At 42.5% G+C, this 25,686-nt stretch overlaps 1 protein-coding gene across 2 annotated transcripts; it reads left to right on the forward strand.

Moving 5' to 3' along the window:
• On the forward strand, nt 1-25,203 carry LOC310826091 (cystine/glutamate transporter-like). Of its 2 annotated transcripts, none has more exons than XM_083700662.1 (14): nt 1-159; nt 2,392-2,528; nt 9,341-9,617; nt 14,552-14,678; nt 15,143-15,258; nt 15,419-15,544; nt 16,012-16,111; nt 16,200-16,244; nt 16,452-16,575; nt 17,773-17,876; nt 18,261-18,357; nt 18,787-18,936; nt 21,057-21,231; nt 22,430-25,203. In XM_083700662.1, exons 3-14 carry the CDS (start codon nt 9,422-9,424, stop codon nt 22,492-22,494), a joined length of 1,425 nt encoding a protein of 474 aa, XP_083556788.1. In that variant the 5' UTR covers nt 1-159; nt 2,392-2,528; nt 9,341-9,421; the 3' UTR covers nt 22,495-25,203. The 2 variants fall into 2 exon arrangements, with proteins under 2 accessions (XP_083556788.1, XP_083556789.1); XM_083700663.1 differs by having other exon boundaries at nt 16-159; nt 9,315-9,617.
• The last annotated feature ends 483 nt before the right edge of the window (nt 25,204-25,686 follow it).

Consider the following 25,686-nt stretch of genomic DNA (forward strand, 5'->3'; position numbering starts at 1 on the left):
GTTAATGTTTGTAAAGTTCTCTGAAGGATGAATGCTCCGCAGTGCAGGGCAGAAAAGCGATAGCTTTCTTGGAAACAACGGGGACAAAGAACTTCATTAGTTTAAAAAACGAAGTGTGGGGGGAAAACTGGTGTTTTGGTTGTAACCTGGTGGTGTCAGGTAAGTGGAGGTGTTTTCAGTCTTGCTTTCTTTGGGGTTTGTCTTCTCCTTGCTGTGAATAATACGGCATGGACGCAGTTAGAGACAGTGTAACAGTGCATAATTAAACTGTGGAACTCACTGCCTCAGGAGGAAGCAATAGCCATCAACTTGGGTGAGACAAAGTCAGGAAGGATGAGGCTGCCAATGGCCATTAGCTATGATGGCTGTGCTCTACTTCTGAATAATAATAATAATAATAATTTATTATTTATACCCTGCCCATCTGGCTGGGTTTCCCCAGCCACTCTGGGCAGCTTCCAACAAAATATTAAAATACTGTAGTCTGTTAAACATTAAAAGCTTCCTTAAACAGGGCTGCCTTCAGATGGCTTCTAAAAGTCTGGTAATTGTTTTTCTCTTTGACATCTGGTGGGAGGGCGTTCCACAGGGTGGGTGCCACTACCGAGAAGGCTCTCTGCCTGGTTCCCTGTAACTTCACTTCTCGCAGTGAGGGAACTACCAGAAGGCCCTCAGCGCTGGACCTCAGTGTCCGGGCAGAATGATGGGGATGGAGACGCTCCTTCAGATATACTGGACCGAGGCCGTTTAGGGCTTTAAAGGTCAGCACCAACACTTTGAATTGTGCTCAGAAACGTACTGGGATACTGAATACCAGTTGCTGGAAACCACAAGAAGGGAAGGGTTCTCTTGTGATCAAATCCTGCTCCCTGGTTTCCCACAGGGATCTGGTGGACCATTGTGAAAACAGGCTGCTGAACTAGATGAGATGTTGGCCTGATCTGGCAGGCTTTTCTTACTTTCCTGTGTTCCCAGAACATGGCAATCGGAGATAGACTGCCTCTGAATATGGAGGCTGTATTTAGCTGTCACAGTTTAACCACCTTTTATAGAGCTTTCCTTTGTATATTTCGCCAGTTCTCTCTAAAAAAAGGAAGGTTATTTATGCGAATGGACATCACCCCTCTGGTAGGCATATGAATTTCCTTGTGGCAAGCGTGTTATTTGAAGTAGGATGTCCTTTTAAAAAACCACAATTGTTATAGAAACTGCTTTTAATAAAAAAAACTAATTTAATGAAAGGACTTTGCAAACAACCTTTCACCCCCTTGGGAATGGAAATGCATCTTTGCACATTGTACTCCATGCTCAGCGTGACTCCATGCTCAGTGTGCCTCAATTTGCCTTATCCACAAAGCAAAAACGCATCAGTGCTACTTCTGCTGGTTTAAGGTTTTCTGATTTGAGGCCATGCCTTTGGTGAAGAGAAATGGCAGCAAGCTGATCAAAGCTGGGCATCGCATAACAACAGTCGGGGTGGTGCTAAAATAAATAAAAAACAGTGATAATAATTGTTACATAACTTTTCAGAGGGTCACAAAAGAAAATGTGTTCTCTCAACCATAATCTGTGCTTACGGCTTTATATAAAAAATAAAAAATGAATAGCAGCTGAGCTGAGAGACCAACAGCAGAAAGGCACCCAGTAGTGATCTCTTCAGAGGAGGAGTTTTGCTCTGAGGGAGAATTAAGGGACTGAGCCAAGTGAGTTAGTGCCTCTGTGCTGGATGTTACTCATAGACACCTACCCTGGAGCTGGGTCTGCAACAATATGTGAGTGGTTTAAAATATCTCTGAGATTACTGAATAAATTACCTTCAGGTCCAAAGCAGTTAAGGGGAGGCACTATGCTGGAGTTGATAGAGAGCTGGAAAGAGGCCAGGGCCAGGGTTGCCAACTTTTCCTCACTGGCTCCTGCTCCTCCACCTTTAATTTACCACACAATAAATGTTTATATTCATACCACGAAGAGCTCCACATGCTGATTTCTAAAAATCAAGCTGCTGTAAAAAAAACAACAGAACAGGTTTGACAACATGCATTTAATTGCCTTATTATTAAAATTTTAATTGGGGGAAATAGAGCAGAGGAGCAAACTACTTTTTTCCCTCCTGGTCAGCTGGCAATCCTAGCCAGGAAAGTCATTCATCAGCACACATTTTCACAAGGGATGTTACAAATGTACATTTGTAATTAAGCCTCTCCGTACTTGGTGGAGTTTTTACTTTTGAGTAAACATGCATGAGATCAGAATGTATGGAATTTTGCTTAGTTTCAAATATATCCTCTCAAAACATTGCGAAAGCTGTATAGGAAACTGAAGAGTTTTTTGGTTGTTTTTTTTAAAGGAACATTGTTTTTAGTCAATATAGATTTCTCATTTGCTTTACAGATGTGGGAAAAGCAAAAGCCGTTGAACTGTTATTTGTGAAGACTTCATGAAAGTCGCTGCAGACAGAACATTCTAGGGCAAGCAAGAAATCAAGTGAATGAAATACAGTATTTAAAAGAAAGCAAGGTCAAAACAAAGTAAGTCGAGTTATTATTTGTTATCAAGTTCATAATAATAATAATAATATTAGTAATAATAATAATAATAAATGACAATATATTTAAATGGTGACTTGTACCTTTGTTTGAGTCTCATGTAATAATGGCACCAAATATTATGGTTGATCAGTATTTCAGTATTTCCACATCTTTCACAATCCAAGAATGAGTTAATAGGACAAATGTTAAAAATGAGCGCAAGTGCTTATGTATGCTGAAATCGGGACAAGAAATGTTACTTATTTACTCATTTGTTGAATTTGTATACCGCCCTATACCCGGAGGTCTCAGGGAGGTTCACAGAACAAAATCAAATTGTAAACCCACAAAATATATAATCAAAATAAAAACAACAAGCCAATAACATCCCCCCCCCCCCGGTAAAGAAATGCACTTTAAAGGGAAAGGTAGACAGCTGGTGAAGTGCGCAGAGCTTGCATGTCTAGATGACAGGGTGAAAATGAAGACTGCAAAATACTCATTGTCGCAAATCCTTTACAAACTTGGCCTTGAAGGTGGCTGGCAGGGAGCTCCCATGACTGCCTTTAGAGCAACTCCACACCCAGCAATTGCTCAGGGGGATCACAGCTCCCCGAAACAGCCACAGAGGGGTGTTTTAAGGGCTGCCTTTGCAGAGTCCAGGGAAGCATGGGTGCAGCTGGGGGGGGGCAATCCTGCCCATGCAGAGAACCTATCAGATAATGAATGGGGCCTTCCCACAAAATTCCGAGAAGTGCAAATTTCAAAGGGTGTCTGTGTTTCGTTGCGAATTAGGCAGATTTGCCTTTCAATGTGAACCGCCTCGAATTCATCCTCATCCTGAGCCCCGGGGGGCTCCTGCGTCCTATCACCAGAGCTGAAATGGTTAAAGGGACAAGAATTTCTGGGAAAGCTGTTGCCTGCTCAAACTTTGGAACCCTGCAGGGGGACGCTTTGCTTTATTTTTGTTTTCTCCGATCCAGCTAAAAAAACAGTTTGTGCGATGAGGCAAAGTCTCTCGTTTTGACCCCGGGGCTTGTCCTAGCGAGTGAAAAGAACTCGCTCCCCACCCTCACCAGGTCACCAACAAAGAGGAAGGTCATGAAGTTCATCAGGGAAAGGCGCAGCTCTTTTGGAACATCTGGAACATCTGCTCATAACTTATTGAAGAAGCGGCGGTGCTAAGCTAGCAGAATGCCCAAGTTTTGCAGACTTCCGCAAACTGCAAGGAGTGACTGTCAGATATTTGGAGTATGAAGGCCAGGAGCTTGGAATTCCACAGTACCTTGAGTTAGGCTGCTTTCTTCCTAGAAAGAGGGAGCAGGTTGCTACAATGCAGAGCTTTAGTAACCTCTTTGAGCCTTCTGGCTCCAGAATGCTGGTAGAAACCCTGTATGGCAAGGGTAGCCAATGTGGGGCCCTCTAGATGTTGTTGGACTAGAACTCACATCATGCCTGACCATTGGTCATGTGTTGGTTGGAATGGAGGGGGGGTTGGGTTCAACCACATCTGGAAAGCACCATTTTGGTTACTCTGATGGTGTGGGCAAAATATTTTCATTACAACCTCTCTCCCCAAGGAGAGTTGGGGCATGGCAGTGTATCTCCTTGATCATTTTGGTTGCCCTTTTCTGAACCTTTTCCAACTTCTTTTTGAAGCGAGGCCACCAGAGCTTTACACAATATTCCAAATGCATGCAAGGCAGATGCTCTACCACTGAGTTATGGCCTTTCTTCTGCACTTATATGAGGGATCCCAGCGGTCACTCCCTTTTCTAGACCTTCCAGTATGTTTCCTGAGAAGCTTTCTTTGTCTTTAAGGAACACTTGTCCACCATTAATTATAATCTGAACTAAGGAACTCCAGATAATCTTCAAGGTAACCCCAAACATAGAAACCACTGCACTATCCAGCTAGTCACAGAACTGTAGAGTTGGCAGGGGCCACAAGGGTCATCTAGTCGAACCCGCTGCAAATGCAGGAATCTTTTTGCCCAACGTGGGACTCGAACGCCCAACCCTGAGATCTCATGCTCTACCAACTGAGCTGCTCAATTATTGTTAGCGCGTCTGCTCTCAGCTACTCTTAATGTTCAGCAGCTCTGGAATCCGACTTATCTGCAGGGCCTAAAGCTCTTGCATTCCTCACTTGCTTTTCTCGGAGAGTTTTTTTTTATTCCCCTTCGGTTCCTGGCTAAGTTTAAAGAAGGGTCAACTGCAACTTAGTGTTCTGCCTACCGGTATTTTCACCAACAGGTATTTGGTCTAAATGAGAAGATATTTTCAGTATCATTCCATGGGACCAATCCTGCTGCATCAACACATTATTATGGGGCTCCTTTAACTTTGGGGTAAGTTTCTTCTCATATTTATGCACGGTTGCCCATGGGTGCTGTGAGGGGCTCAAGCCATACTATGTCTTTTGCACTGGGATCTCTTGCCTTTTCTTCTCCCCTTAAAAACAACAAACTTTCTCAAAGCTTTTCACAGCCAGCTGGGTCTGCTGCAAAGCACAGTGCTGGAAGACTTCAGCCACCTGCCATCTTGATTTGTGGAGGCCCAATCCAGTTACAGTGGAGAGCCAAAGTCCCTCACCCCCGTCCCTCTGAAAGCCACCTAAAATTCACATAAAGCACACTATGTAAACTTTATGTAGATTTGTGTCACATGCCTATGCCCTGAGTTTTTATGTACATACCATTGCTCCTGGCTGTTGCCATGTTTGGCAAGTGTTTGACACAAATAGTAGATCTTTGTGAGGTGTCAATGTACCATTAGAAGCCTCTTTTGTATGGCTGACAGATATCAGATCACAATATCTGTGGAACGGGCACTTTTACACAGGGCTTTTCCCCCCAGCCAGAACTCACTGGAACTCTGTTCTGGCACCTCTCAGGTGGGCGCCATTGCCATTATAAGAAAACAAGGGAGGGGGCCATGGTGAGTTCCCGCACCTCTTTTTCTAGAAAAATAGCACAAGTGGCACATAACATTCATTCAGCACTTGTGAGAAATTGATGTTTCAGTGCAGCACTACCAAATCTCTGGAACTCCCTGCCTATTGATATCAGGCAGACGCCTTTGTTGTACTGCCTTTCGATGCCTGCTAAAACCTGCTTGGTTTCAGCAAGCCTACCCAGACCTGTATTTTTATTGCAGATATTTGTTTTTGAAGCTGTTAACAGCAGTTTCCTTTCCTTTCCTGAGGGCCCCTCCTCACCTGGAGCTGGCCCTGCGTGTACATTTAATGGCTCTGTTCACAGAGGTCAAAACTGACATATTTTCGGTTCTGTTTATGTCAGTGACCTAGAGTTCTATCAAATTCTGCCTTTTTGCTTATGCTTCAGACTTCTGCTTGGGCAATGGAACGTCTCCTCCTTCTCCCCTACAATTCCCTCCCCCACTCTCAAAATGTGCTCCAGGGGGCTGGGGGTCCCTTAGGATCAGGTTTGGGGGGTCAGGATAGGGGGAGTCCCATTGCATGAGCTGATCACCCTTTGTGCAGTGTTGGATATAACTTCTAGTAAAACCTGTGCTTAATCTTTCCCATTGCATACCCTCCAACATTTCTCCAATGAAAATAGGGGTGCACTATTCAATAATAATATAATTATAATTATATGCCCTTCATCTGACAGGATTGCCCAAGCCACTGTAAGTGGCGGTCTTTAGATGTCTTCTAAAGGTTGTATAGTTACTTATCTTCTTGGCTCCTGGGTCGCATAACTCTATACCCTCCAACATTTCTCTGATGAAAATAGGGACGTCCTAAGGAAAAGTGGGACATTCCAGGATCAAATCAGAAACCAGGACAGCTTCTGTAAATCTGGGACTGTCCCTGGAAAATAGGGACATTTGGAGGGTCTGCCATTAACATAAATTGCATCATTTTGGCTGGATTGTGGTGACTTCTTCTTCTTCTTCTTCTTCTTCTTCTTCTTCTTCTTCTTCTTCTTCTTCTTCTTCTGTTTAAGTTTGATACACTCTCTGTTTCTGTCCCATACACTCTCAGAATCCACTGCATAAAGATGGATACCACCCCCTTTTTTTGTTCTGTAAAATGCTCAGAAACAGGAATGATGTGTCATGTAAGATTTCTTCATAACATATCTTTTTTGCCAGTTAAAATTCCATCTGACTCTTCAACAAAAAGGGCAATTTCGTAGAACGAAAGATATCTGAGTCAACAGCCAACACAGTGTAGGAAACAAAAACGAGCTTTGTAAATATTTCCTTTATTCCAAACACATGCAGAGTGCAGCTGCGAGGATTAACATACTTGCACTTTAATCTGTTACGTAGAGCAACTCAGCTTCAAAGTCAAGATGCTTTACCTTCCCAGTGGACCGTGCTGTGACTAGAGGAGAGGTAATATTTTCCCCTAAGACACAAGGCTGTTTTGCACAACATGGAACGATTCCTTAGCATTCATACAGTCTTGCTGAACCATACTTTGTTGTGCGACCCAAGAAAACTTTTTGGATTACTTCCTGATTTCCAAACTGTTATGTACTGAGTTGAATAGGATCCAAACTGCAGCAGTCTGATTGGTCCTAGAACAATAGGATCCAAATTGCAGCAGTCTGATTGGTCCTAGAACAATAGGATTCAGAATGCAGCAGTCTGATTGGTCCTAGAACAATGCAGCAATATGATTGGTTGGCAGGAACCACCCAATCATGCTCCAGATATAAGTGAATCCACAACCTGATTGGCTTACAGTAGAATTCCAGAATTAGCCAATCATGTGCAGCCCATTGTGTAAATAATGTATATAAAGCAGATACTTTGAGGGGACATTCATTCATTCCTCCTCACCACTATGAGCTGAATAAAGAGCATGAAATCACTTTGCGACTCTGAGTATATTTCACAAACATTTCTGGATGAGTGATGTTGAGACTAACCAGGACTGGTCCGAGTCATTTTGCTGCCTGGGCCAAAGGGCAAGAACCACAGATTGAGGAGCACACAGTTAGGATAGGCTGGGAGTGTCCCTCTGCCACGATCAACACAAGCCTGGGGCTGACGTGGTTCTTCCAATGTCAACAACAAAGCTCAACAACTTTCCTTAAAAAGTACTTTTTGTGCTGGCAGAATCCGAGACCAGGAAGAAGAGTCGGTGGAAGAAGATTGGAATAAATTTAAAGATTATCTACAGAAACATTGTAAAATTAGGGAATGTTAGAAGGATGCTGGAATGAAGTTATGTGGTTTTAGCAGTAATGTTACAAAGGAGTATGTAAAAATGGATTGTTAACAGGTGAGAATGTAAAGTTACAATATATTAAGATAAATTATTGAGATAAAAACAAAGAGGGAAAGGATTTGCTGAATTAACTAACTGAACTAGAACACAAAAAAGGGAGGTGTGAGGAGGTCAAGGAAACAAGCAAATGAAAGATAAGATATTGAAAAATTGATTTGTTTTTAATTGTTTCTATTTTTCTGTATTTTGTATTTTTTGTTTTGTTTTCTTTTATTTTTGTAATTTTGTTGAAACTTCAATAAATATTATTTTATAAAAAGTACTTTTTTGTGTCTGGATTTTTACTTCTTGGAATATGGCGACCCTACATCAGAGCCAATATAGAACGGGAGTCAGAAGGCTCGACTTCTTGGCTCAGGGAACCACGTGCCTTCCTCCTATTACAAGTAGGATTAGACTAATGTTCATGAAAATTATTATTTTCTTCCTCCAGGGGGTTGGACTAGATGACCCCTGGGTTCCCTCCCAACTCTACAATGCCACGATTATTTCATTTTGTTTTATTGCTGCAACAGTTGCAAGCATTAGGAAACTGAGAGAAACACAGTGGTCCTAACCCAGCACAGAGCTGATTTCTATGGGCTTCAGTGTGCTGGACTGTGTCTCCAGAATGGCACTCATCAATTTATTGACTACAGCTATCATGCCTAATCTTACAAGTTACTTCATTATAAATGAAGGGGAGCAGAAAATCAACTTTTTTTAAAAAAAAGAAAAAAAGATAAATGGGCTTCCTTTATTACTTTCCGGAGTTCTATATACAGAGAGACTGAAAGAGGAAGCAATACTTCTTATTAACTGTGACATCCATTCAGCTTTGATGAATGGATGTATTGGCTGCGTCCTTTCCTATTCATAGTGGTACATAATGAGAATGAATTACTGGCTGATAATTTGATGTATAAATATTGCATTTAAATGTGTTAATGTCTTGGGTTGTTTTTTTTTTTTAAAGAACTGGCACACACACAAGATGTCAGCTGTAACAGTTTAACCAACAAAAAGCTAGAAACAAATACTTTATGTGTGCAATGGTCCCCCAGCCACCTGGTGCTCGGGTACTTTACAAAGCACCATAAAAATGTTTGCGGTGCTTAATGTGCAGTAATTTTAAAAGCATATGCATGTGCTTAAACACATGTTTAAAGGGAAATGGGACAGGGCGGGAAAGGAACACTAATGTTTAAAACACCCGGAGGATTTAATTTGTTTTCAGGTGAGGAAGAAAGATGGATAACTGGAGGGGAAGGGCTAGGACAGCCCCATGCCTGAGAGCCCGGAGAGCTGGTGCCAGTTAATGTAGACAATACTGAGCTAGGGAGGCTCATCATCCACACATTTTTAGAACTGGGTTGGGGAAAGGGTTAAGCATCCTCTGTGGCAGATAATCCCCCTGAAAGTGGCGCTCTGCTCCCACATTAATGCAAATATAGGTTTGAGAGCTGTGTGCTTGCTTCATAACATCCCGTCCCAACCTCTAAGGGTCTCTTTGAAAATGCTCTTCTTTCTTTTTAAAGATAGGCTGATTTGAGGAATCAGGAAGAACTTCTATGGTGATTCAAGTCACATCTCCACACCACAAACCTTTGACACCTGAAGGCTCTTCCAGAGGACCACATAAGCCATGGGGAAATCGAAGAAGAACGAGGAGGCTGTCTTTCTGAGGAAGAAGATCACCCTCTTGAGAGCTTTCTCACTCCTCATAGGGAGCATGGTAGGCAGCGGAATATTCATCTCTCCCCAAGGGGTGCTGAAGAACTCCGGCAACGTGGGCCTCTCCTTAGTCGTCTGGTTTGCCTGTGGGATCCTCTCTATGTTTGGTGCGTGGTGAGTTTCTTTCCTCTCCTTTCTCAGCTCTCGGAGGATGAGAAACCCTATTGGGACTGTGTTTCACCCCATCACTTAACGAATTGGTAGCTGCAGTAATGAAATCTGTATTGGCCCAGGATCCAGAACTGAGACAGCATTCTGACTCAACGTTGTTGTTTTTAATATATGTGTGTGTGTGTGTGTGTGTGTGTGTGTGTGTATACATACACAAACATGGAATTTCCATTACAGAGCAAAAAAAAGAGAGAAAGAGCAAAAATATAATAAAAAGATATAGTATAGTACGTTATATATTATCAGTAACATTTCCATACATTATTATATAGTGGAACCTTGGTTTCCGAACTTAATCCATTCCGGGAGTCTGTTCGATTCCCGAAACAGTTTGGCAAACAAGGCATGGCTTGTGATTGACTGCAGCAACTTCCTGCAGCCAATCAGAATCCACGCCAGGTGTTCGGTTTCCAAAGAACGTTTGAAAACTGGAACAATTACTTCCGGTTTTCATTTGTATGGGAGCCAGAATGTTCTGCTCCCAAGGCCGAGGTTCCACTGTATATGTAAAATAAATAATAATATTGTTATAATACATATATGCAGTATAAGCTTGTTCTAAATGTCAATATTATTTGTCCAAACAAGGTCTGCATCTATAAGCAATTCGTTCATATGTTGCGAGTGTTGTCTTGTCATCAGCCCATTGATTAAAGGGGACCATATCTTTATTCTTCCAGTTCAGTGTTTCCCAAACTGGGGTCTCCAGCTGTTTTTGAACTACAACTCCCATCATCCCTAGCTAGCAAGAACAGTGGTCAGGGATGATGGGAGCTGTAGTCCAAAAACAGTCCAGAGACCCAAGTTTGGGAAGCTCTGTTCCAGTTCATCAGTACCAGTCTCTTGCCCATAGAATCCACTTTTGTTGCTCAGTTGCATCCTGACTCGTGGTTGAAGAAGGAGAGACAATAACATAAGAAGCTGCCTCATACTGAGTGAGACCACTAGTCCATCCAGTTCAGTATTGTCCACACTGACTGGCAACAGCTCTCCGGGAATTCAGGCAGGGGTCTCTCCCAGCCCTACCTGGAGCTACCAGGGACTGAACCTGGGACCTTCTGTTGGCAAGGCAATTGCTCTGGCCCTGAGCTGTGCCCTTTTCTGTACACACTCCAATCCTGCCAAATCTGTTTTCTGAGATGTACTTGGGCATCTGATGCAACTGAACAGCCCCTGGTCCCGTGACATCTCCATTGCATCTGCGATGCTGCGAGCCTTGGTTTCTGCCTTGAACTTGGAGCAGGAGCTCCCAAAGCCACATGGAGTTAATGTGTAACTAATCCGAATTAGGATCTTATCAGAAGAACCCTGTGAAAGAGGCACCCCACCCCCATTGCATGATGAAACTGGGAAGGCCATTTCAAAGCCCTTGACCCATAAGATTCCCAAACAGCAGCCTTCCTAACAGGCTCTTGTATGTCAGACTCCTAACATCCTGGATAGCTCAGTCGGTAGAGCATGAGACTCTTCATCTCAGGGTCGTGGGTTTGAGCCCCAGGTTGGGCAAAAGATTCCTGCATTGCAGGGGGTTGGACTAGATGAGCCTTGTGGACCTTCCAACTCTACAGTTCTATGAATCTTACGTATTTCAGTGTAACCCTCCCACCTGGGAAGTCTAAGAGGGGCATGTACCCTCTCCACCTGCAAGTCCCACAACCCATGTGACACTTACACAGCAAGGGGAAGGAAACTGTGACTCTCCAGCTATTGCCCAAGGACAACTCCCATCAGCTCTGGACCTTTCGCCATGCTGACTGGGCTGAGAGGAGTTTTAGTCCCATAACAACTGGAGGGCCATGGGCCCCCCATTTCTTCTACAGAGCAATGTCGTTTCTGTGGGATCTTTTAATTACATAACCACTCCAGTCAGCTCAAATGTCCCTAGTATCTGCCACCTTAACTGAAGATGCCAAGGACTGAACATAGGACCTCTGTCTTCAGAATGTGTGCCTGTGTACATACCATACATTTAAAGTGTATTTAAATCACATGGCTTCCCCCCCTCCCCCGAATCATGGGAACTTTTATTCTGTGAGGGGATAAACAACAGTTCCAAGGATTTATGTTGGGGGAGGTGATTGATGTGCTTTGAATGTGCTTTAAATACAGTGGTACCTCAGGTTAAGTACTTAATTCATTCCAGAGGTCCATTCTTAACCTGAAACTGTTCTTAACCTGAAGCACCACTTTAGCTAATGGGGCCTCCTCCTGCTGCCACGCCACCGGAGCACGATTTCTATTCTCATCCTGAAGCAAAGTTCTTAACCAGAAGTACTATTTCTGGGTTAGCAGAATATGTAACCTGAAGTGTATGTAACACGAGGTACCACTGTATATGATTTGTACACAGCCGTGGCCCCTCTCATAGCTGTCAACTTTTCCCTTTTCTTGCGAGGAATTCCCTTATTCAGAATAAGGGAATTTCCCTTTAAAAAAGGGAAACGTTGACAGCTATGGCCCCTCTTCTGCAAAAGGGAATATAAATGGCCTCGGTCCTGTATGCCTGAAGGAGCGTCTTCACCCCCATCATCCAGCCTGGACACTGAGGTCCAGTGCCAAGGGCCTTCTGGTGGTTCCCTTGCTGCAAGAAGTGAGGTTACATTTTTACCCAAGTCTTCCTAAATAACATATGCATCCTGCCCATTCGATCCTCACATCAATTCTGTGAGGTAATTTGACCTGAGACAGAGAGTGATTGGACCAAGTCACCCAGCAAACGTCTGGTAATGCCAGTTCTAGTGCAACACACTAACCACGGCATCACACAAAACCTGTGTGGAAAATTGCCCCCACAAAAAAAGAGTAGATAGATTGCTAGTTATGCTGGTGTTTTGCAAAAACAAACAAACAAACAAAAACACCCTTCCCAGTGGCTTTTCAACAGCACTTTTTCATCAAAGAGAACTGAGAGTAAACCATGAGAGCCAAAATGGAGCCCTCCTCCCATCTGCCCCACAAGAAATTGGAAGTGAAGGCTACAATCATATACTTAATTTCCAGGGTCTCAATGGGGCTTACTTTTCAATAGACATGTATAGAATTACCCTGTAAAACCCCCAAAAAACAATCAACTTTCAATGGAAGTGTTCTCCAATGATAAATACAGGGGGCTGTGATTCTATCTGAATGGCCTCAAAACATGAAAGTTTGCCAGCTGAAGTTTAGGATAAAAATAACCCAGGCTAAAATCTAAGAAAGCTGTTTTTTGACCATATGGTTCCATTGTGGGTGCACATATGGAGTCATCATGGATTTTTCACAGCCTCCAGGTTCAAGTTCAGGTTGTCAATATGGATCATTCCTAATGTCATAATTTCCATGGGTGGGTGAAATGGTTGCAGATATGGGTCATTCTGGTTTCCCTAGTTTCAGTAGCTCTCTGACACTCTGAAGGCTGCAATCCTTAGCCGATGTACTAGGGAGCAAAAATGCCAAAGAGTCTTGTGGCACCTTGAAGATGAACGGGTTTTTGTGATTGCCTTTGCCAACTAATAATAATAATAATAATTTTATTATTACGGTCAAAGACCAGTTCAAGAAGCACAACTGAGACTACTTTCCCAAAAGTGAAATAGACATTTAAAACAGTATACAATAGCAGCTTATAGATTAATCTTAGGTCTTTTTATGTACATGTGACTATTTCAGTTTTAAACTAACATGCAGATTGACCCTGGGACACTCAGGAGGCTGGCTACGGCAGTTTTCTGGGGGGTATTCTGTGCCTACAAATCTGCGCACAGAATCTGGAGACCATCCAGGTCGTCTTGTGGTTTTTGCCTAAGAGGAGAAAATTGAGTTTTGGCTTGTCTGGAATGTCAGCAAGCCTCACCAGATGGGGTCAATGGTATTTCTATGTGCCTCATCGTAAAAAGGACATCTAAAAAATAAGTGTCCAGGGCTTCCCATTTCCCCTAATGGGCAGGTGCAAAGTCTCTGGGCGTACGGGACTCTTCCAAAAGATCCTTCCAGAACCAGCGAGGGCAGAGCCAAAGATGGATCATCATCACCATCATTTATTATTAATTTTCTAATTTATATACTGCCCTATACCTGCAGGCCTCAGAGCAGTTCACAATATAATATCACAATATAAAAACACAAAATACACAATCAAAATAAAAACAAAACCAACCCAATAACACCCTCGTCACATTTTAAAAGACTAGACTAGAGCCTCCTTCATCAGATGCATGAAATGTGATCCCCAATGGTCAAGTATATATGCATGTGCAGGAGTGACAACAAGGGCAGGGGAATGGAAAGGCTGGTGTTAAATGGCAATGGAAGACCCGCCCCCCAAAAAACCCCCAGTCTGTGGCCATTCTGCAAATGTGTGAGGAATGACTCTTCACCACTGCAGTAATTAGGGATGACTAGGGAGCAAGGTCCTTTGAACTCACCAGAACTTATGTCTGAATAAAAAGATTTCAGGGGTACTTGAAGTGAAACCTCAGAATGACAGCTTTGTGCATCTTCTATTGATACACAGAGATAGCGGTGGGAACATCTTAAACTGCGTCAGACCATTGGCCCATCTCAGGGCTGGATTAACCATTAAGCAAAATAAAATTGTGCTTAGGACGTCAAGGGAAGGGGGCACCACAGAAATCCTCCATTTGCTGGATTTTTAACATGAACGGTCACAAATGAAGCAGGGACTTGAACCCCTGTTTAAAGTCTAGTGGCTTATCCACTACAGGAGGCTTTGCTATCTGGGTGACTTTTAAGTGAGGATTTTCGCGAGGGTCCTATTTTTCTCTTTCATGGACACAACATCACAGGCTACCAACAGCCCGTCAATGTGTGAAGTGAAGGGAAACTCTTTAGGATGGTTTGCTTACGCTCTTTCCTACCTGAACACTTCCAGGTGCTCTGTGTTATGCTGAACTTGGCACCCGGATCACAAAGTCTGGAGCCCATTACATCTATATCTTGGAGACCCTGGGCCCTCTGCCAGGGTTCTTGTTCCTATGGGCAGAATACTTTGCTATAAGGTAAGCTTTTCCATCTGCAACCTGCTATAAACTTAAAGGTGAGGTCGGAATGCTTCGAACCATGTGGCACAGTTGTGTATATAATCTATGCCTTTAAATGTCAGCGAGAGAAACTGTGCATGTAAGAAGCAGATATTAAAGGCAGTCCAGCCAAATGGCCGTCTAATATTTCTGGGTGAATGGCAGCTGTTCATAACTAACTGAAGTTTGTGCCCTGCCTTTCTCTGAGTTGTGTCAGCTTCGCACATATCAGCCCAGATGAGCTAGGCCAGGGGTGGAGAACTCTCTTCAGCCCTAGGGACTTATTCCCTCCTGAGCAATTTCCAGGGGACACAGAAAACAGTTTAAATAAGCCGACTGCCCAGTTTCCTTGACTTTGCAGGAATGTGGCATATTTGCATGGGAAAAATAAGAGTTTTCTTGAGGTCTTGTCACAGAATGCATAAGCCAGTTTTTCCTTCCAGGCCAGCCAACAGTGCAGTTGTTGCTCTGGCATTTGGACGCTACATCCTGGACCCCTTTTTCGCACCCTGTGGCGCTCCACTTCTGGCTGTGAAACTTGTTGCTCTTCTTGGCTACTGTAAGTACAAAGCAGGAACTGTGCCCCATTTATTTCCTTGGGATGCGATTCAGTCAAATCAATGGGAGTCTTATTATTAATTTCGTATTCTGAATTCATCAGCTGAACTAGATAGTCCCAGCGTGCAGGTCAAATGCCTTTTTTACCCTCTCCAATCCAGACATTGTCCTAATCCTGAACTCTTGGAGTGTCAGCTGGAGTGCCAGGCTTCTGACCTTCTTGTCCATCGTCAAGTTGGTAGCTCTCACTCTCATCATCGTCCCAGGAATGATACTTTTAGCTCAAGGTAATGCATTATTCTCATTATTATTAGCTATAAAACATCACCACCATCAAAATGCAAGGACTTGCCTCTAGAAAATATTATAGCCTCCATATATTCTGCCCTGAGAGCTGCCTCCCCACACACTTGAGTGACAACTGTGGTCAGAGTCTGAAGTTGGGTGGGTGGGTATAAGAAGCAGGGCCTTTTCATTTGTGGCACCTGCTTTGCAGAATGTCATCCCTAAGGAAGTCTGCTAAGAGCTCAGGCAGAATGTTTCCTGCCCCCTATTACATCCTAACCGATCTTTTAAAGTGGAAATGGCATGGGTTGAACTTGGAGACTTTTCCGCATCCAAAGTATATGCTGTAATCCTGAACCATATCTCAAAGATGTATATGGTAAAATGAAGCCCGTATATATGCTCATCTATCTTGGGAACGTGTCTATTTTTATCATACTTTGCTCTCTAATTGTATGGTTTTCTTTAGGCCATACAGAAAATTTCCAGGATGCTTTCAATGCTCAGACCCTCGCTTTGGACAAGCTCCCTTTGGCTTTTTATGCAGGGATGTTTGCCTATTCAGGATGGTATGCATAAATGACATACATTTTAAAGATATTCACTTATAAACTGTCAGGGCCACTGAAATCTGTTCCTTTTCCTCCCACGATGCAGGTTTCAAACTAGTTTTGTGCGAGAAGAACTAGTGAAGCCAGAGCGGTGAGTCAAAAGACCAGTTAAAAAATATCTGTATTTGACTCTGCTTAATGTTTTTCTTAAGCTGTTTTGAACAGGGATTATTCCATAGGCTAAGAAGGCACAGGCTTCATATATATAATAAAATAACAATACAATGAAATTTTGCATGTACATGGGAACAGTTGTACTGACTATCCTTTTCTCTCCCCCTCCCCATTTTGTTTGTAGAAATATCCCTCTGGCAGTGATTGTGTCTGTGATCACTGTGATTGTGGGTTATATGCTTACTAATGTTTCCTATTACACGGTACTGACAGCAGCAGATGTTCTGGCCTCCCAGGCAGTAGCTGTGGTGAGTCGAAAGCCAATGTTGTAGTTAATATCAGATTAATTCCCCTTCTTCCCCAAGAGGGTTCAGTTTTCAGTAGATGGAGGGGAGAGGACTGGAATGTAAGACAGTGGCATTTAAATTCAGCCTCTGCAGAATGAGGAGTTGTTTGGTTATCGAGAAGTCTCAGAAGAGCAAACCATTGTATGTGCGCCACCCCAGTCTCTGAGCAGTGCGAGATTCTGGGGGTTCCAGGGTTCAGTTTCCTTGGAATGAAGGTCAGCAGAGACTGTGGTGTCTATATGATATAGAGTTTATTTACACATATAGACAACCTGAGACTATGATGGAGTGGCTCACAGCATTAACAGCCCAACATACAAACAGGCATTATTTTAGGGGGAATTGCTTTGCAGAAATGTATATATTAGGCAAAACTGCGAGGAACGCCTCTATTAGGAGAAATTTGCATTAAAATGCTAGTGAATTTCCAGAAGGACTTCTATATATAGCTATAAAAGAATTCTCAAAGGAACGTGTAAATGTGGAGAGCTGAATAAGACTGAAAATTTGAGATTCACCCATCCCTAGCTCAGTCCTCCATAAGCTGGGAGAAGGGAATCTGTGGCCCTTCAGATGTTGTTGGACTTCAGCTCCCAGCAGCCTTGCCTATTGGTGGTGCTGATGCAAGTCCCCTCACAGACCTACAGTTCCCTAAGAGATTTAAGAGTCAACCCCTCTTCCCAGGGAGCTCTGGGAATTGTAGCTCTGTGGATGGAATTAGGGTCTCCTATCAACTTTCATTGCCCTTTACAAACTACAGTTTCTAGGACTCTTTGGGGGAAGCCATGACTATTTAAAGTGGCATGGTGATGCTTTAAATGTATGTCTCCAGCTGTTTTGGGACTACAGTTTCCATCATCCCTGACCACTGGTATGATGGGAGCTGGAATCCAAAAGCTGCTGGAGATCGAAGTCTGGGAAACCTGTCGTGCTGATAGGGCCTTGTAATAATGTCTCTAAGCCTTTAGTAAAATGAGTAAGACAAGCAAAAATCAGGGATTTGGGAGGCATGGAGAACAACAAGTAAATATGAAATCAGAATGAAACAGAGCTCTGTAGCATATCAAGCCTGCTTTCACTGAAGGCCACTCAGTGGTTTTCCTTCACCAATAATTATAAATCTCACATTTCTGAACACAAACATGCCTTTTCTTCCAGAGCTTTGCACACAAAGCTTGCCGGAGTGTTATCTCAATGGTGCCTATCTTGGTTTCCTTGTCTTGCTTTGGGACCATGAATGGAGGAATCTTTACATTTTCAAGGTTAGTGACCTCTTTTTTAAATCTTGTTTTTAACACTTGATTGGAAGCTGCCCAGAGTGGCTGGGGAAGGTCAGCCAGATGGGCGGGGTATAAATAATAAATTATTATTGTTGTTGTTGTTGTTGAGGGATGAACTACATGCTACATATCAGGGCTGGGGGACATGTGACCCTCCAGTTGCTGCTGGACTATAGCTCCCATCCCCCCTGGCCATTTGCTGTTCTGGCTAGGGCTGATAGGAGTTGTAGTCCAATAACATCTGGAGGGCCAAAGCATGAAACTGAGGAAGAGAACCCCAGCACTGAACATCTCTACTAGAGGTTCCCCACCCCTGCAGACCGATTCATTGCATTCTTTCACTGCTTATTTATTTTCTCCTTCTAGGACCTTGTTTGTGGCTTCACGAGAAGGGCAATGGCCTCCCCTCTTCTCCATGATCCATATTCAAAGACATACACCCCTACCAGCAGTCATGTTGATGGTAAGAATATGGGTTGACTCCATCCTAAACATTCTTAGAGTAGACCCACTGAAATGTTTAAGATACCCATGAGTAATTTAAGGACTGTCGGTCTCAATGGGCCTACTCTAAAAAGTTGTGTACACATTACTGGCTTAAAATGCAGCTAGGTCATTCTTTTTCTCAATTCAGATTGAGGCTGAACAGTATTTCCTAAGAAACTACAGGATATGGATTCTGACTAACGTTTTGTGCACACTGCTTCCCACACCAGTAGTGGAAGCGCACTGGGTACACAGAAAATGGGAGTGTGTACACAAACTTGCAGTCCAGCAACATCTGAAAGGCCACAAGTTTCCCATCCCTGTTCTAGGTTTTCAGCTACGTCTGTGTGTTCAATCTGAGATGGTGGTTTACTAAATCTATTTCCCCTCCTTCTACACCCCTCAGTTCCCTTTGGTCACAGCCATGATCTGTGTGGGAGATATCTACCACCTGCTGAACTTCTTCAGCTTCTCCCGGTGGCTCTTCATAGGATTAGCTACCCTTGGGCTGATAGTTCACCGCTGCCGTCATCCTGAGATAACAAGCCCATTCAAGGTAAGGGTCTGCTGGCCTGTTTTCTCCCATGATTCTCCCTCTGTTGCTCTTTATTTTAGACCAGGTATGTACTTAGATCCATCTCTCTGTGCTAATAAGGAAGAGTAAGTAGTTAAGAGCTGGAGCTGTGAGCCAAGTGATCCCTGGTTCAGATCCCACCTCAGAGTAGGCCCAACAAATATCACACCCATCAACAACTGATCAGAAACAGTGTTAAGTGGTTAAAAAGAAATAGGTGACCTATGTTCAGCCCCCCAACTCAGACATTTTAAAAGGAAATTCATATAGCACTCCATGTTTCAAAGAAACCTCTGAGCAGTTTAGAGCATCGTACGACATCTCTGAGCTGTTTACAGTATCTTGTGATCTCAAACCAGGCACACTGCCTCTCAGCCTGACTGGGGGTTGTTGTGAGGATAAAATGGGGGGGGGGGAGGCAGAATAGGGATGGAAGGATCTGTCAATTTTGCACCTCTCAGTTTCTCATTTATCCATTATTAATTTTTGTTTTCTGTATTCTGCAGTAATTTGCATGTTGTTTTTTTAAAAAAAAACCTCATGAAAATTCTAAGCATTTTTGGGCAATTTTCTCCTAAGAAGCCCATTTTTCGATGCGCTTTTGCCTAATGTACACATTGTTCCAAGCTATTTCCCATAATATAATGGATTTTTGTATGTCATTTCCCCCAATGTCTTCATTTAATGCGCACACTCCCCCAATATGTCCATTTTTGTACACATTGTTCGGAGAAAGTGTGAATTTGAGAGATTCTGCTTTAATGCATACCAAACAGAATTTCTCCTCTGCCCCTAGGGAAGAGAGCTATGTATGCTGCCCTGTGTTCCTTGAAGGAAGGGTGGTGGGATACAAATAAACAACAAACATGAATTGCTTCTTTGCTTAGAGAAGAAATATTTGCCCTACTTCCAAGGTATCCCAGGGTGGATTTTCATTATCATTCTTGGGGTGGCCAGATGTGAAAAGAGGACTCCTGTACCTTTAATAGCTGTATAGAAAAAGAAATGTCAGCAGGTGTCGCTTGCAAGAGAATCTACACCAGCTGAAGTTCCATCTTCTACATCACTATTAATGGTGCAAGAGCCCAGGATTCCTTTTTTCACCTGGCTACCTTATTTTCCATAATCAGGAATAACATGCTTTTGGTATGTCTTCATAGCCACTACCAAAAGCACTTCGAAAATGCGGGGTAATGCTTTGCTGTTTTTTTAGCTGCTCACCAAACTTGGAAGGGAAAAAACAGCAAGAAGAAACCATACAAATTAAATTCGAGAAGACCAGTGCTTATAATATGTGCATCTACTGCCGCCTTGTGGACATAAGCTAGAACCCTTATTTCCACACCTTTTAAAGCAAAAGAATGCTTGCATGTCTCATTCGTACGGAGCTTCTCTTCTCAAGACTTGGGTGCACAGATTAAGTACATGTAGCTCCTGTGCCCACCTGGAAATAATAATAATCCTTATGTGGATTATTATTATTAGGATGCATGGCAGAGGAGAGGAATTGTAAGCTTAAACTCCCAATTACCTTGTTTTCCTCTCAAGGATGTCCCTGTAGAACTCAGGACTTGGACCACACAGTGTGTAGGCAAAGCTCTCATTCGGTGTGTTAGATTTCCCCCCACCCACCCAAAGAAACATTTTAATTAGAGTTCTAACCATTACATTCAGTCCTTTGTCCTGGGTCAAAGGCCTTTTATTTGTGTTGCAAATACCTCCAGGTATATGTTACAGATAGGTAGCCGTGTTGGTCTGCCATAGTCAAAACAAAAAAATTCATTCCAGTAGCACCTTAAAGACCAACTAAGTTAGTTCTTGGTATGAGCTTTCGTGTGCATGCATGGTATCTGAAGAAGTGTGCATGCACATGAAAGCTCATACCAAGAACTAACTTAGTTGGTCTTTAAGGTGCTACTGGAAGGAATTTTTTTGTTTTGACTCCAGGTATATGCGTCTTTCTCTAGGAGCTTTCATTTTCCTCCAGTCCTCCTTTTGCTTCTCAAATGTTTTGAAGTGAGATCCACCTGCAAACCTCCTCAGCCTTTCAGGGCCCACTTGTAAAAGTAACTCCACTTTTGGAACTCTGTTTTCCTATCCAGGTTCCTCTCTTCGTTCCTGTGTCCTTTACAATCATTTGCCTTTTCACTGTGGCGATGTCTTTCTACTCGGACCCAATAAATATCAGCATTGGCTGTGCCATGGTTTTAAGTGGGTTTCCCATTTACTATTTGTTCATCAACAGGTCAATGCCAAAGTGTTGCAGCAACACATTCTGTGAGTAGAAACTGCTGGGTAATTTTGAATGATCATATTTAGTACGGTATTCTTTAAAGATCGCTGCATAGCCAGAGCTTGATCTGGCTGTAGAGAGCTGAATTCCCTCAGGAATCAGGGGGAGATTTATTATTGATTGATTATCGATGCTTCGTGATTGTGTGTGTTGGGGAGGAAACTGCAAAGCAGCATACAGAAAAGAATAAAACTATGAAACTATCAGTAAAAACAGTTACAGACAGCTATTTATAACATTGAAAAATAATTAAAAACAACGATAAGCTAAAAGCAGATTAAAACACACATCAACATGCTATATCTGGGTTTTGTCCAAACAAAAAATGTCATTTGGCAGGGGGTTCCAATGTGCGGGTACTGACACACTGAAAGATGTGTCCTTACAAATGCGAAATGAGTATTATGAAGTACCCCTAACAGCTCCAGTTGTGTTTCCAATTGCTTATTATGGAATGGAAAAACCCAATGCTTAAAAAAATGCCAGTGGGGAAGGCATGGCTGCCGTGGTGTGTTTAATCTGCAGCTTCATTAATTATATTTTTGAGCTTTTTCAAATTACCTAAGAAAATGCTCTCCTTTTGGGGGAGGGGTTGTTTTTTTGTTTGGTTTTTACAATGAAATCAATATTTTGAGTTCCTTTGATCAAAGGGGAATTGCAAGAAGCCGAAAAGGAAATGTTACTTGGGAGGGGGATAAGGAAAAACCAAGAGGAGCACCCTGTACAAGCAATTGAGATTCAAGCTACAAGCCCTGTGGCTACTTCTAGAGAGGGAGAAATGGAATTGCAAACTTACCAACCAATATTATGGGGGCATTTCCAAGTAGCCCTGTTTTGAGCAATCAAATAATTATATTAATAATGATGCTAAGCATCCATAAAGTACTTCTGAGAGTTTAACATGCTTACATGTATTGTGTCCTTGTAATCCTTACAATAACTTCTTAAGATAAGTCAGTATTAATATCCACATGTTGCAGATAGGGGGCTGAGGAAGGGATTCAAATCTGTCCATATTTAATTTGTGCCATTTTTGCTGCTTCTTTTTTTGTAACCCTAATTCCATCCCATTCTGTTTCCACATTAATTTTTCCAATTTTGGAAGAAACATAATTCGTACTTTAGGAACACCAGAACATGAAATACTCTTGCCCTTATACTTTTAACCCCTTATTATTACAGATTCTCTTACACTGAAGCTTCAGATCCTCTTGAAGGTGGTGCAACAAGAAATCAGGACTTATTGAGAAGCATAACGAGAGCTGGAGGGGTGAACTAGAAGCCTGAACTTCAAAGCTCTGATTTTGTGGTGACTTCTCCCAGCTTATATTTAACGCCACCCTCACAACTCGGAGCATGCCTGCATCGGAGCATCTTCTGCTTCCAGTTTGGTGTTTTCATACCACATGGAGTGTTCCTGAAAAATCAAAGGCACAGGAAACCCTGTGCAGATGAGTCACACCTTTGACTGTGCAAGCAACAGCCCATGTGCATCCTGATATTGTCCTCATCTGCCCTGCAGATGGGCACGAGAGCATCCGGTCCTTGAAGAAAGACTCCTAGAGATGCGACTGTCTGAATGCATACACAATCCCTAAATGCTGGCTGTGTAGAGGCAATAGCTATTTGTAGATATTGAAGTGGTACTGCAGAGCTGTTAGGCATCAAGGTACACAGGCTCATTTTTTTAAAAGTTTGATTTGAGCAGTGTACCTTGACCAATGATAGTTTTTGATGTACTCCAAGATGGACTCTAGAAAACTGAAATAAGCCTTGCTGAAAAAGACGTGTATGTGATTATAACGGGCATCTTTAGAATGATAAAGAAGCCCTCCCCCCAAATCTGAAACTTCTGATTTTGTTTTGGGTATACACACACACACACACACACACACACACACACATACACACACGTTATTACTGTTATTATTAATAGTGTGTAAAAGGACGGACACATATAATTCCAAGTGCTCATATAGCCTGTTGCAAAGTGGGAGGGAGGAAATTTCCTTTTTGTGAAATTGACTAAACCAGATGCAGCTTTCAAGCAGCCAATTTCACACCTCTTTTGAAGTTCATAGTACTGGTAGAATTAAGAATATGGATTTGATTACCATATATTCTCACAGGTGATGCTTACTGCCTTCAGTTATCCTTGCTAATGTTTGATCAAGTCTGGTGCCATCGCACCAGTTAGGGGGCATTACCCCCATTGATCATGAGAAATAATAATCATTTGTTTATGGTGCATGTATTTGCAAGATGGACTGAGAGCACGCTGTAAATGACACGTGCTTGTGTATTAACTAGTAACGATAACATTAGTTTTGCAACACAGAATGCAACCTGAGAGGGTCACAAACCAAAACCCTGGATTCAGCACCTGCAAGCATGAAAATCAAAATCAGGTCAAATATAACGCAGTCTGTACATGGATCCATGTAAAAGTGTGGGGAGGGAGGCTAAATAATGTATGTTTCAATTCATGTGATGCCATATACGCCTATTTTATTGTCTTTAACATCCTTATCTCTTCTGCAACAATCCTGCCAAAATTTGCTCCTCTTTAGGCTTGCTATCAGCCCTAGAAGGAAAGCCTTTACTGGCACCAATGGGAGCTAGATTTCTGGCTTGCTTTCTAGCTTTCCTTCTTTCTGAAATATACTCGGAGTCGAGAGTGGATTTCATGCTCTTTATTCAGCTCATAGTGGTGAGGAGGAATGGAAGTCCCCCCAGAATGTCTGCTTTATATACATTATTTACACAATGGGCCCCAAGTGATTGACTAATTCCGGGATTCACCTGTAGGCCAATCAGGTTGTGGATTCACTTCCACCTGGAACTGCATTGGATGGCTCCTGTGGACCAATCAGACTGCTGCATTCTGGACCCTATTGTTCTAGGACCAATCAGACTGCTGCATTCTGAGTCCTATTGTTCTAGGACCAATCAGACTGCTGCCTTTTGGAGCCTATTCAACTCAGTACATAAGTCTTTCTTTCTTTCTTTCTTTCTTTCTTTCTTTCTTTCTCTCTCTCTTTCTTTCTTTCTTTCTTTCTTTCTTTCTTTCTTTCTTACATAGGAAGTCTCCAGAACTTTTGAAGCAGATTTGAGGGTGCCCCGGGGTGGGCGGGTGAGATTGTGGGAGGGAAAGGAAGATGCAATCCCATTGCACTAGTGGAGGCCTCTTCTGTTTGTGCACTGGATACAGCCCAGGTCACTTCCAGATGATCTTTTCACTGGGCATTTTATCCTTATTTGTTTGCAGGGAGATCAGTCAGCATTGGTTATTTATTGCACATTCATTCTGATTTGTGTGTGGGAAGGTTAGACGACACTGAATCAAGCAAATGTTATCCCTAGTGCATTTACCCATCACATTCCTTATTGCAAAAAGTCCAATTTGGGGTGGGTTGGAGAGTGAGTTTGATGCCCAAGAGCACCAAATAAGTTCTAACTGTGCAACCTGAATTAGCTGGTAGTGATGGAATCCCACCTGAAAAATGTTTCATACACATATGAAAATCTGACTGAGAGTGCTCCCAATGTGTATGATTGGCTGGTTTGAAGGATTTGGATCATGTAGCCAAATAGGCAAGCAACTTTGAACTACTTTCTTATTTGTGGTTTTCTAAACTGTGTCTAGTAAGCTTCTTTCTATCAGCATTGAAGACCTTAGCAGATAGTGATTACATAAACACTGACTCTGTACAGTCGTTGTTGAGATATAACATTTTGTATAAAATGGTAGACAATCACAGGAAATGTTGAACTTCACATTTTAGTTTGCTAAAAGATGTGAAATGTTTTCCATGTTTTTGAGGGTAAAATTCCAACCTCATCCAAGTTCACAATGGAAACTTTCATATTAAAGTGACATTAGGTCCAAAATCTAAGCAGCATTTCTAAGCTTTTTATACACTCAGTGAACACCTAATTAAATGGTTTGAAATAAAGCACAGTTTTCAGAAGTTATTAATATATTTTTTTTCTTGCCATCTTGCATATGTTATCATGCTAATGGAAGAGTTGAAGCGTTGGGTCAAAGCTGCTACCTTATTCATTGTAACCAGACTTTAGGTGAAAGCACTTGTAAACTGGAGGTAGACGTAGTTTGCATACCATCACTGTCATCCAAACACACATACTTTTATTTCTTGTGAAAGTTCAGGGTGGTGGGGGGAAGGCTTCTGCAAATATTTGATGTTGTTCCGATTAGACTGTAGAAACCTAACTATAGGCTAATAATGTGACATCATTAGCAAATAATAATAATAATTTATTATTTATAAGGGACGCGGGTGGCGCTGTGGTGTAAACCACTGAGCCTAGGGCTTGCCGATCGGAAGGTTGATGGTTCAAATCCCAGCAACGGGGTAAGCTCTCATTGCTCGATCCCAGCTCCTGCCCACCTCGCAGTTCGAAAGCACGTCAAAGTG

The sequence above is a fragment of the Podarcis gaigeae genome (genome assembly GCF_964106915.1).
Source record: "Podarcis gaigeae genome assembly, chromosome: 10".
In the NCBI taxonomy this organism is placed as follows: domain Eukaryota; kingdom Metazoa; phylum Chordata; class Lepidosauria; order Squamata; family Lacertidae; genus Podarcis; species Podarcis gaigeae.

What these genes read in the sequence shown, in the direction of transcription:
- LOC310826091 (XM_083700662.1), top strand. Translation starts at nt 9,422, where the DNA reads ATGGGGAAATCGAAGAAGAACGAGGAGGCTGTCTTTCTGAGGAAGAAG. An exon ending in GCAGAATACTTTGCTATAAG is followed by an intron (nt 14,679 to 15,142) that starts GTAAGCTTTTCC and finishes TTTTCCTTCCAG; the next exon opens with GCCAGCCAACAGTGCAGTTG. An exon ending in GTGTTGCAGCAACACATTCT is followed by an intron (nt 21,232 to 22,429) that starts GTGAGTAGAAAC and finishes TTATTATTACAG; the next exon opens with ATTCTCTTACACTGAAGCTT.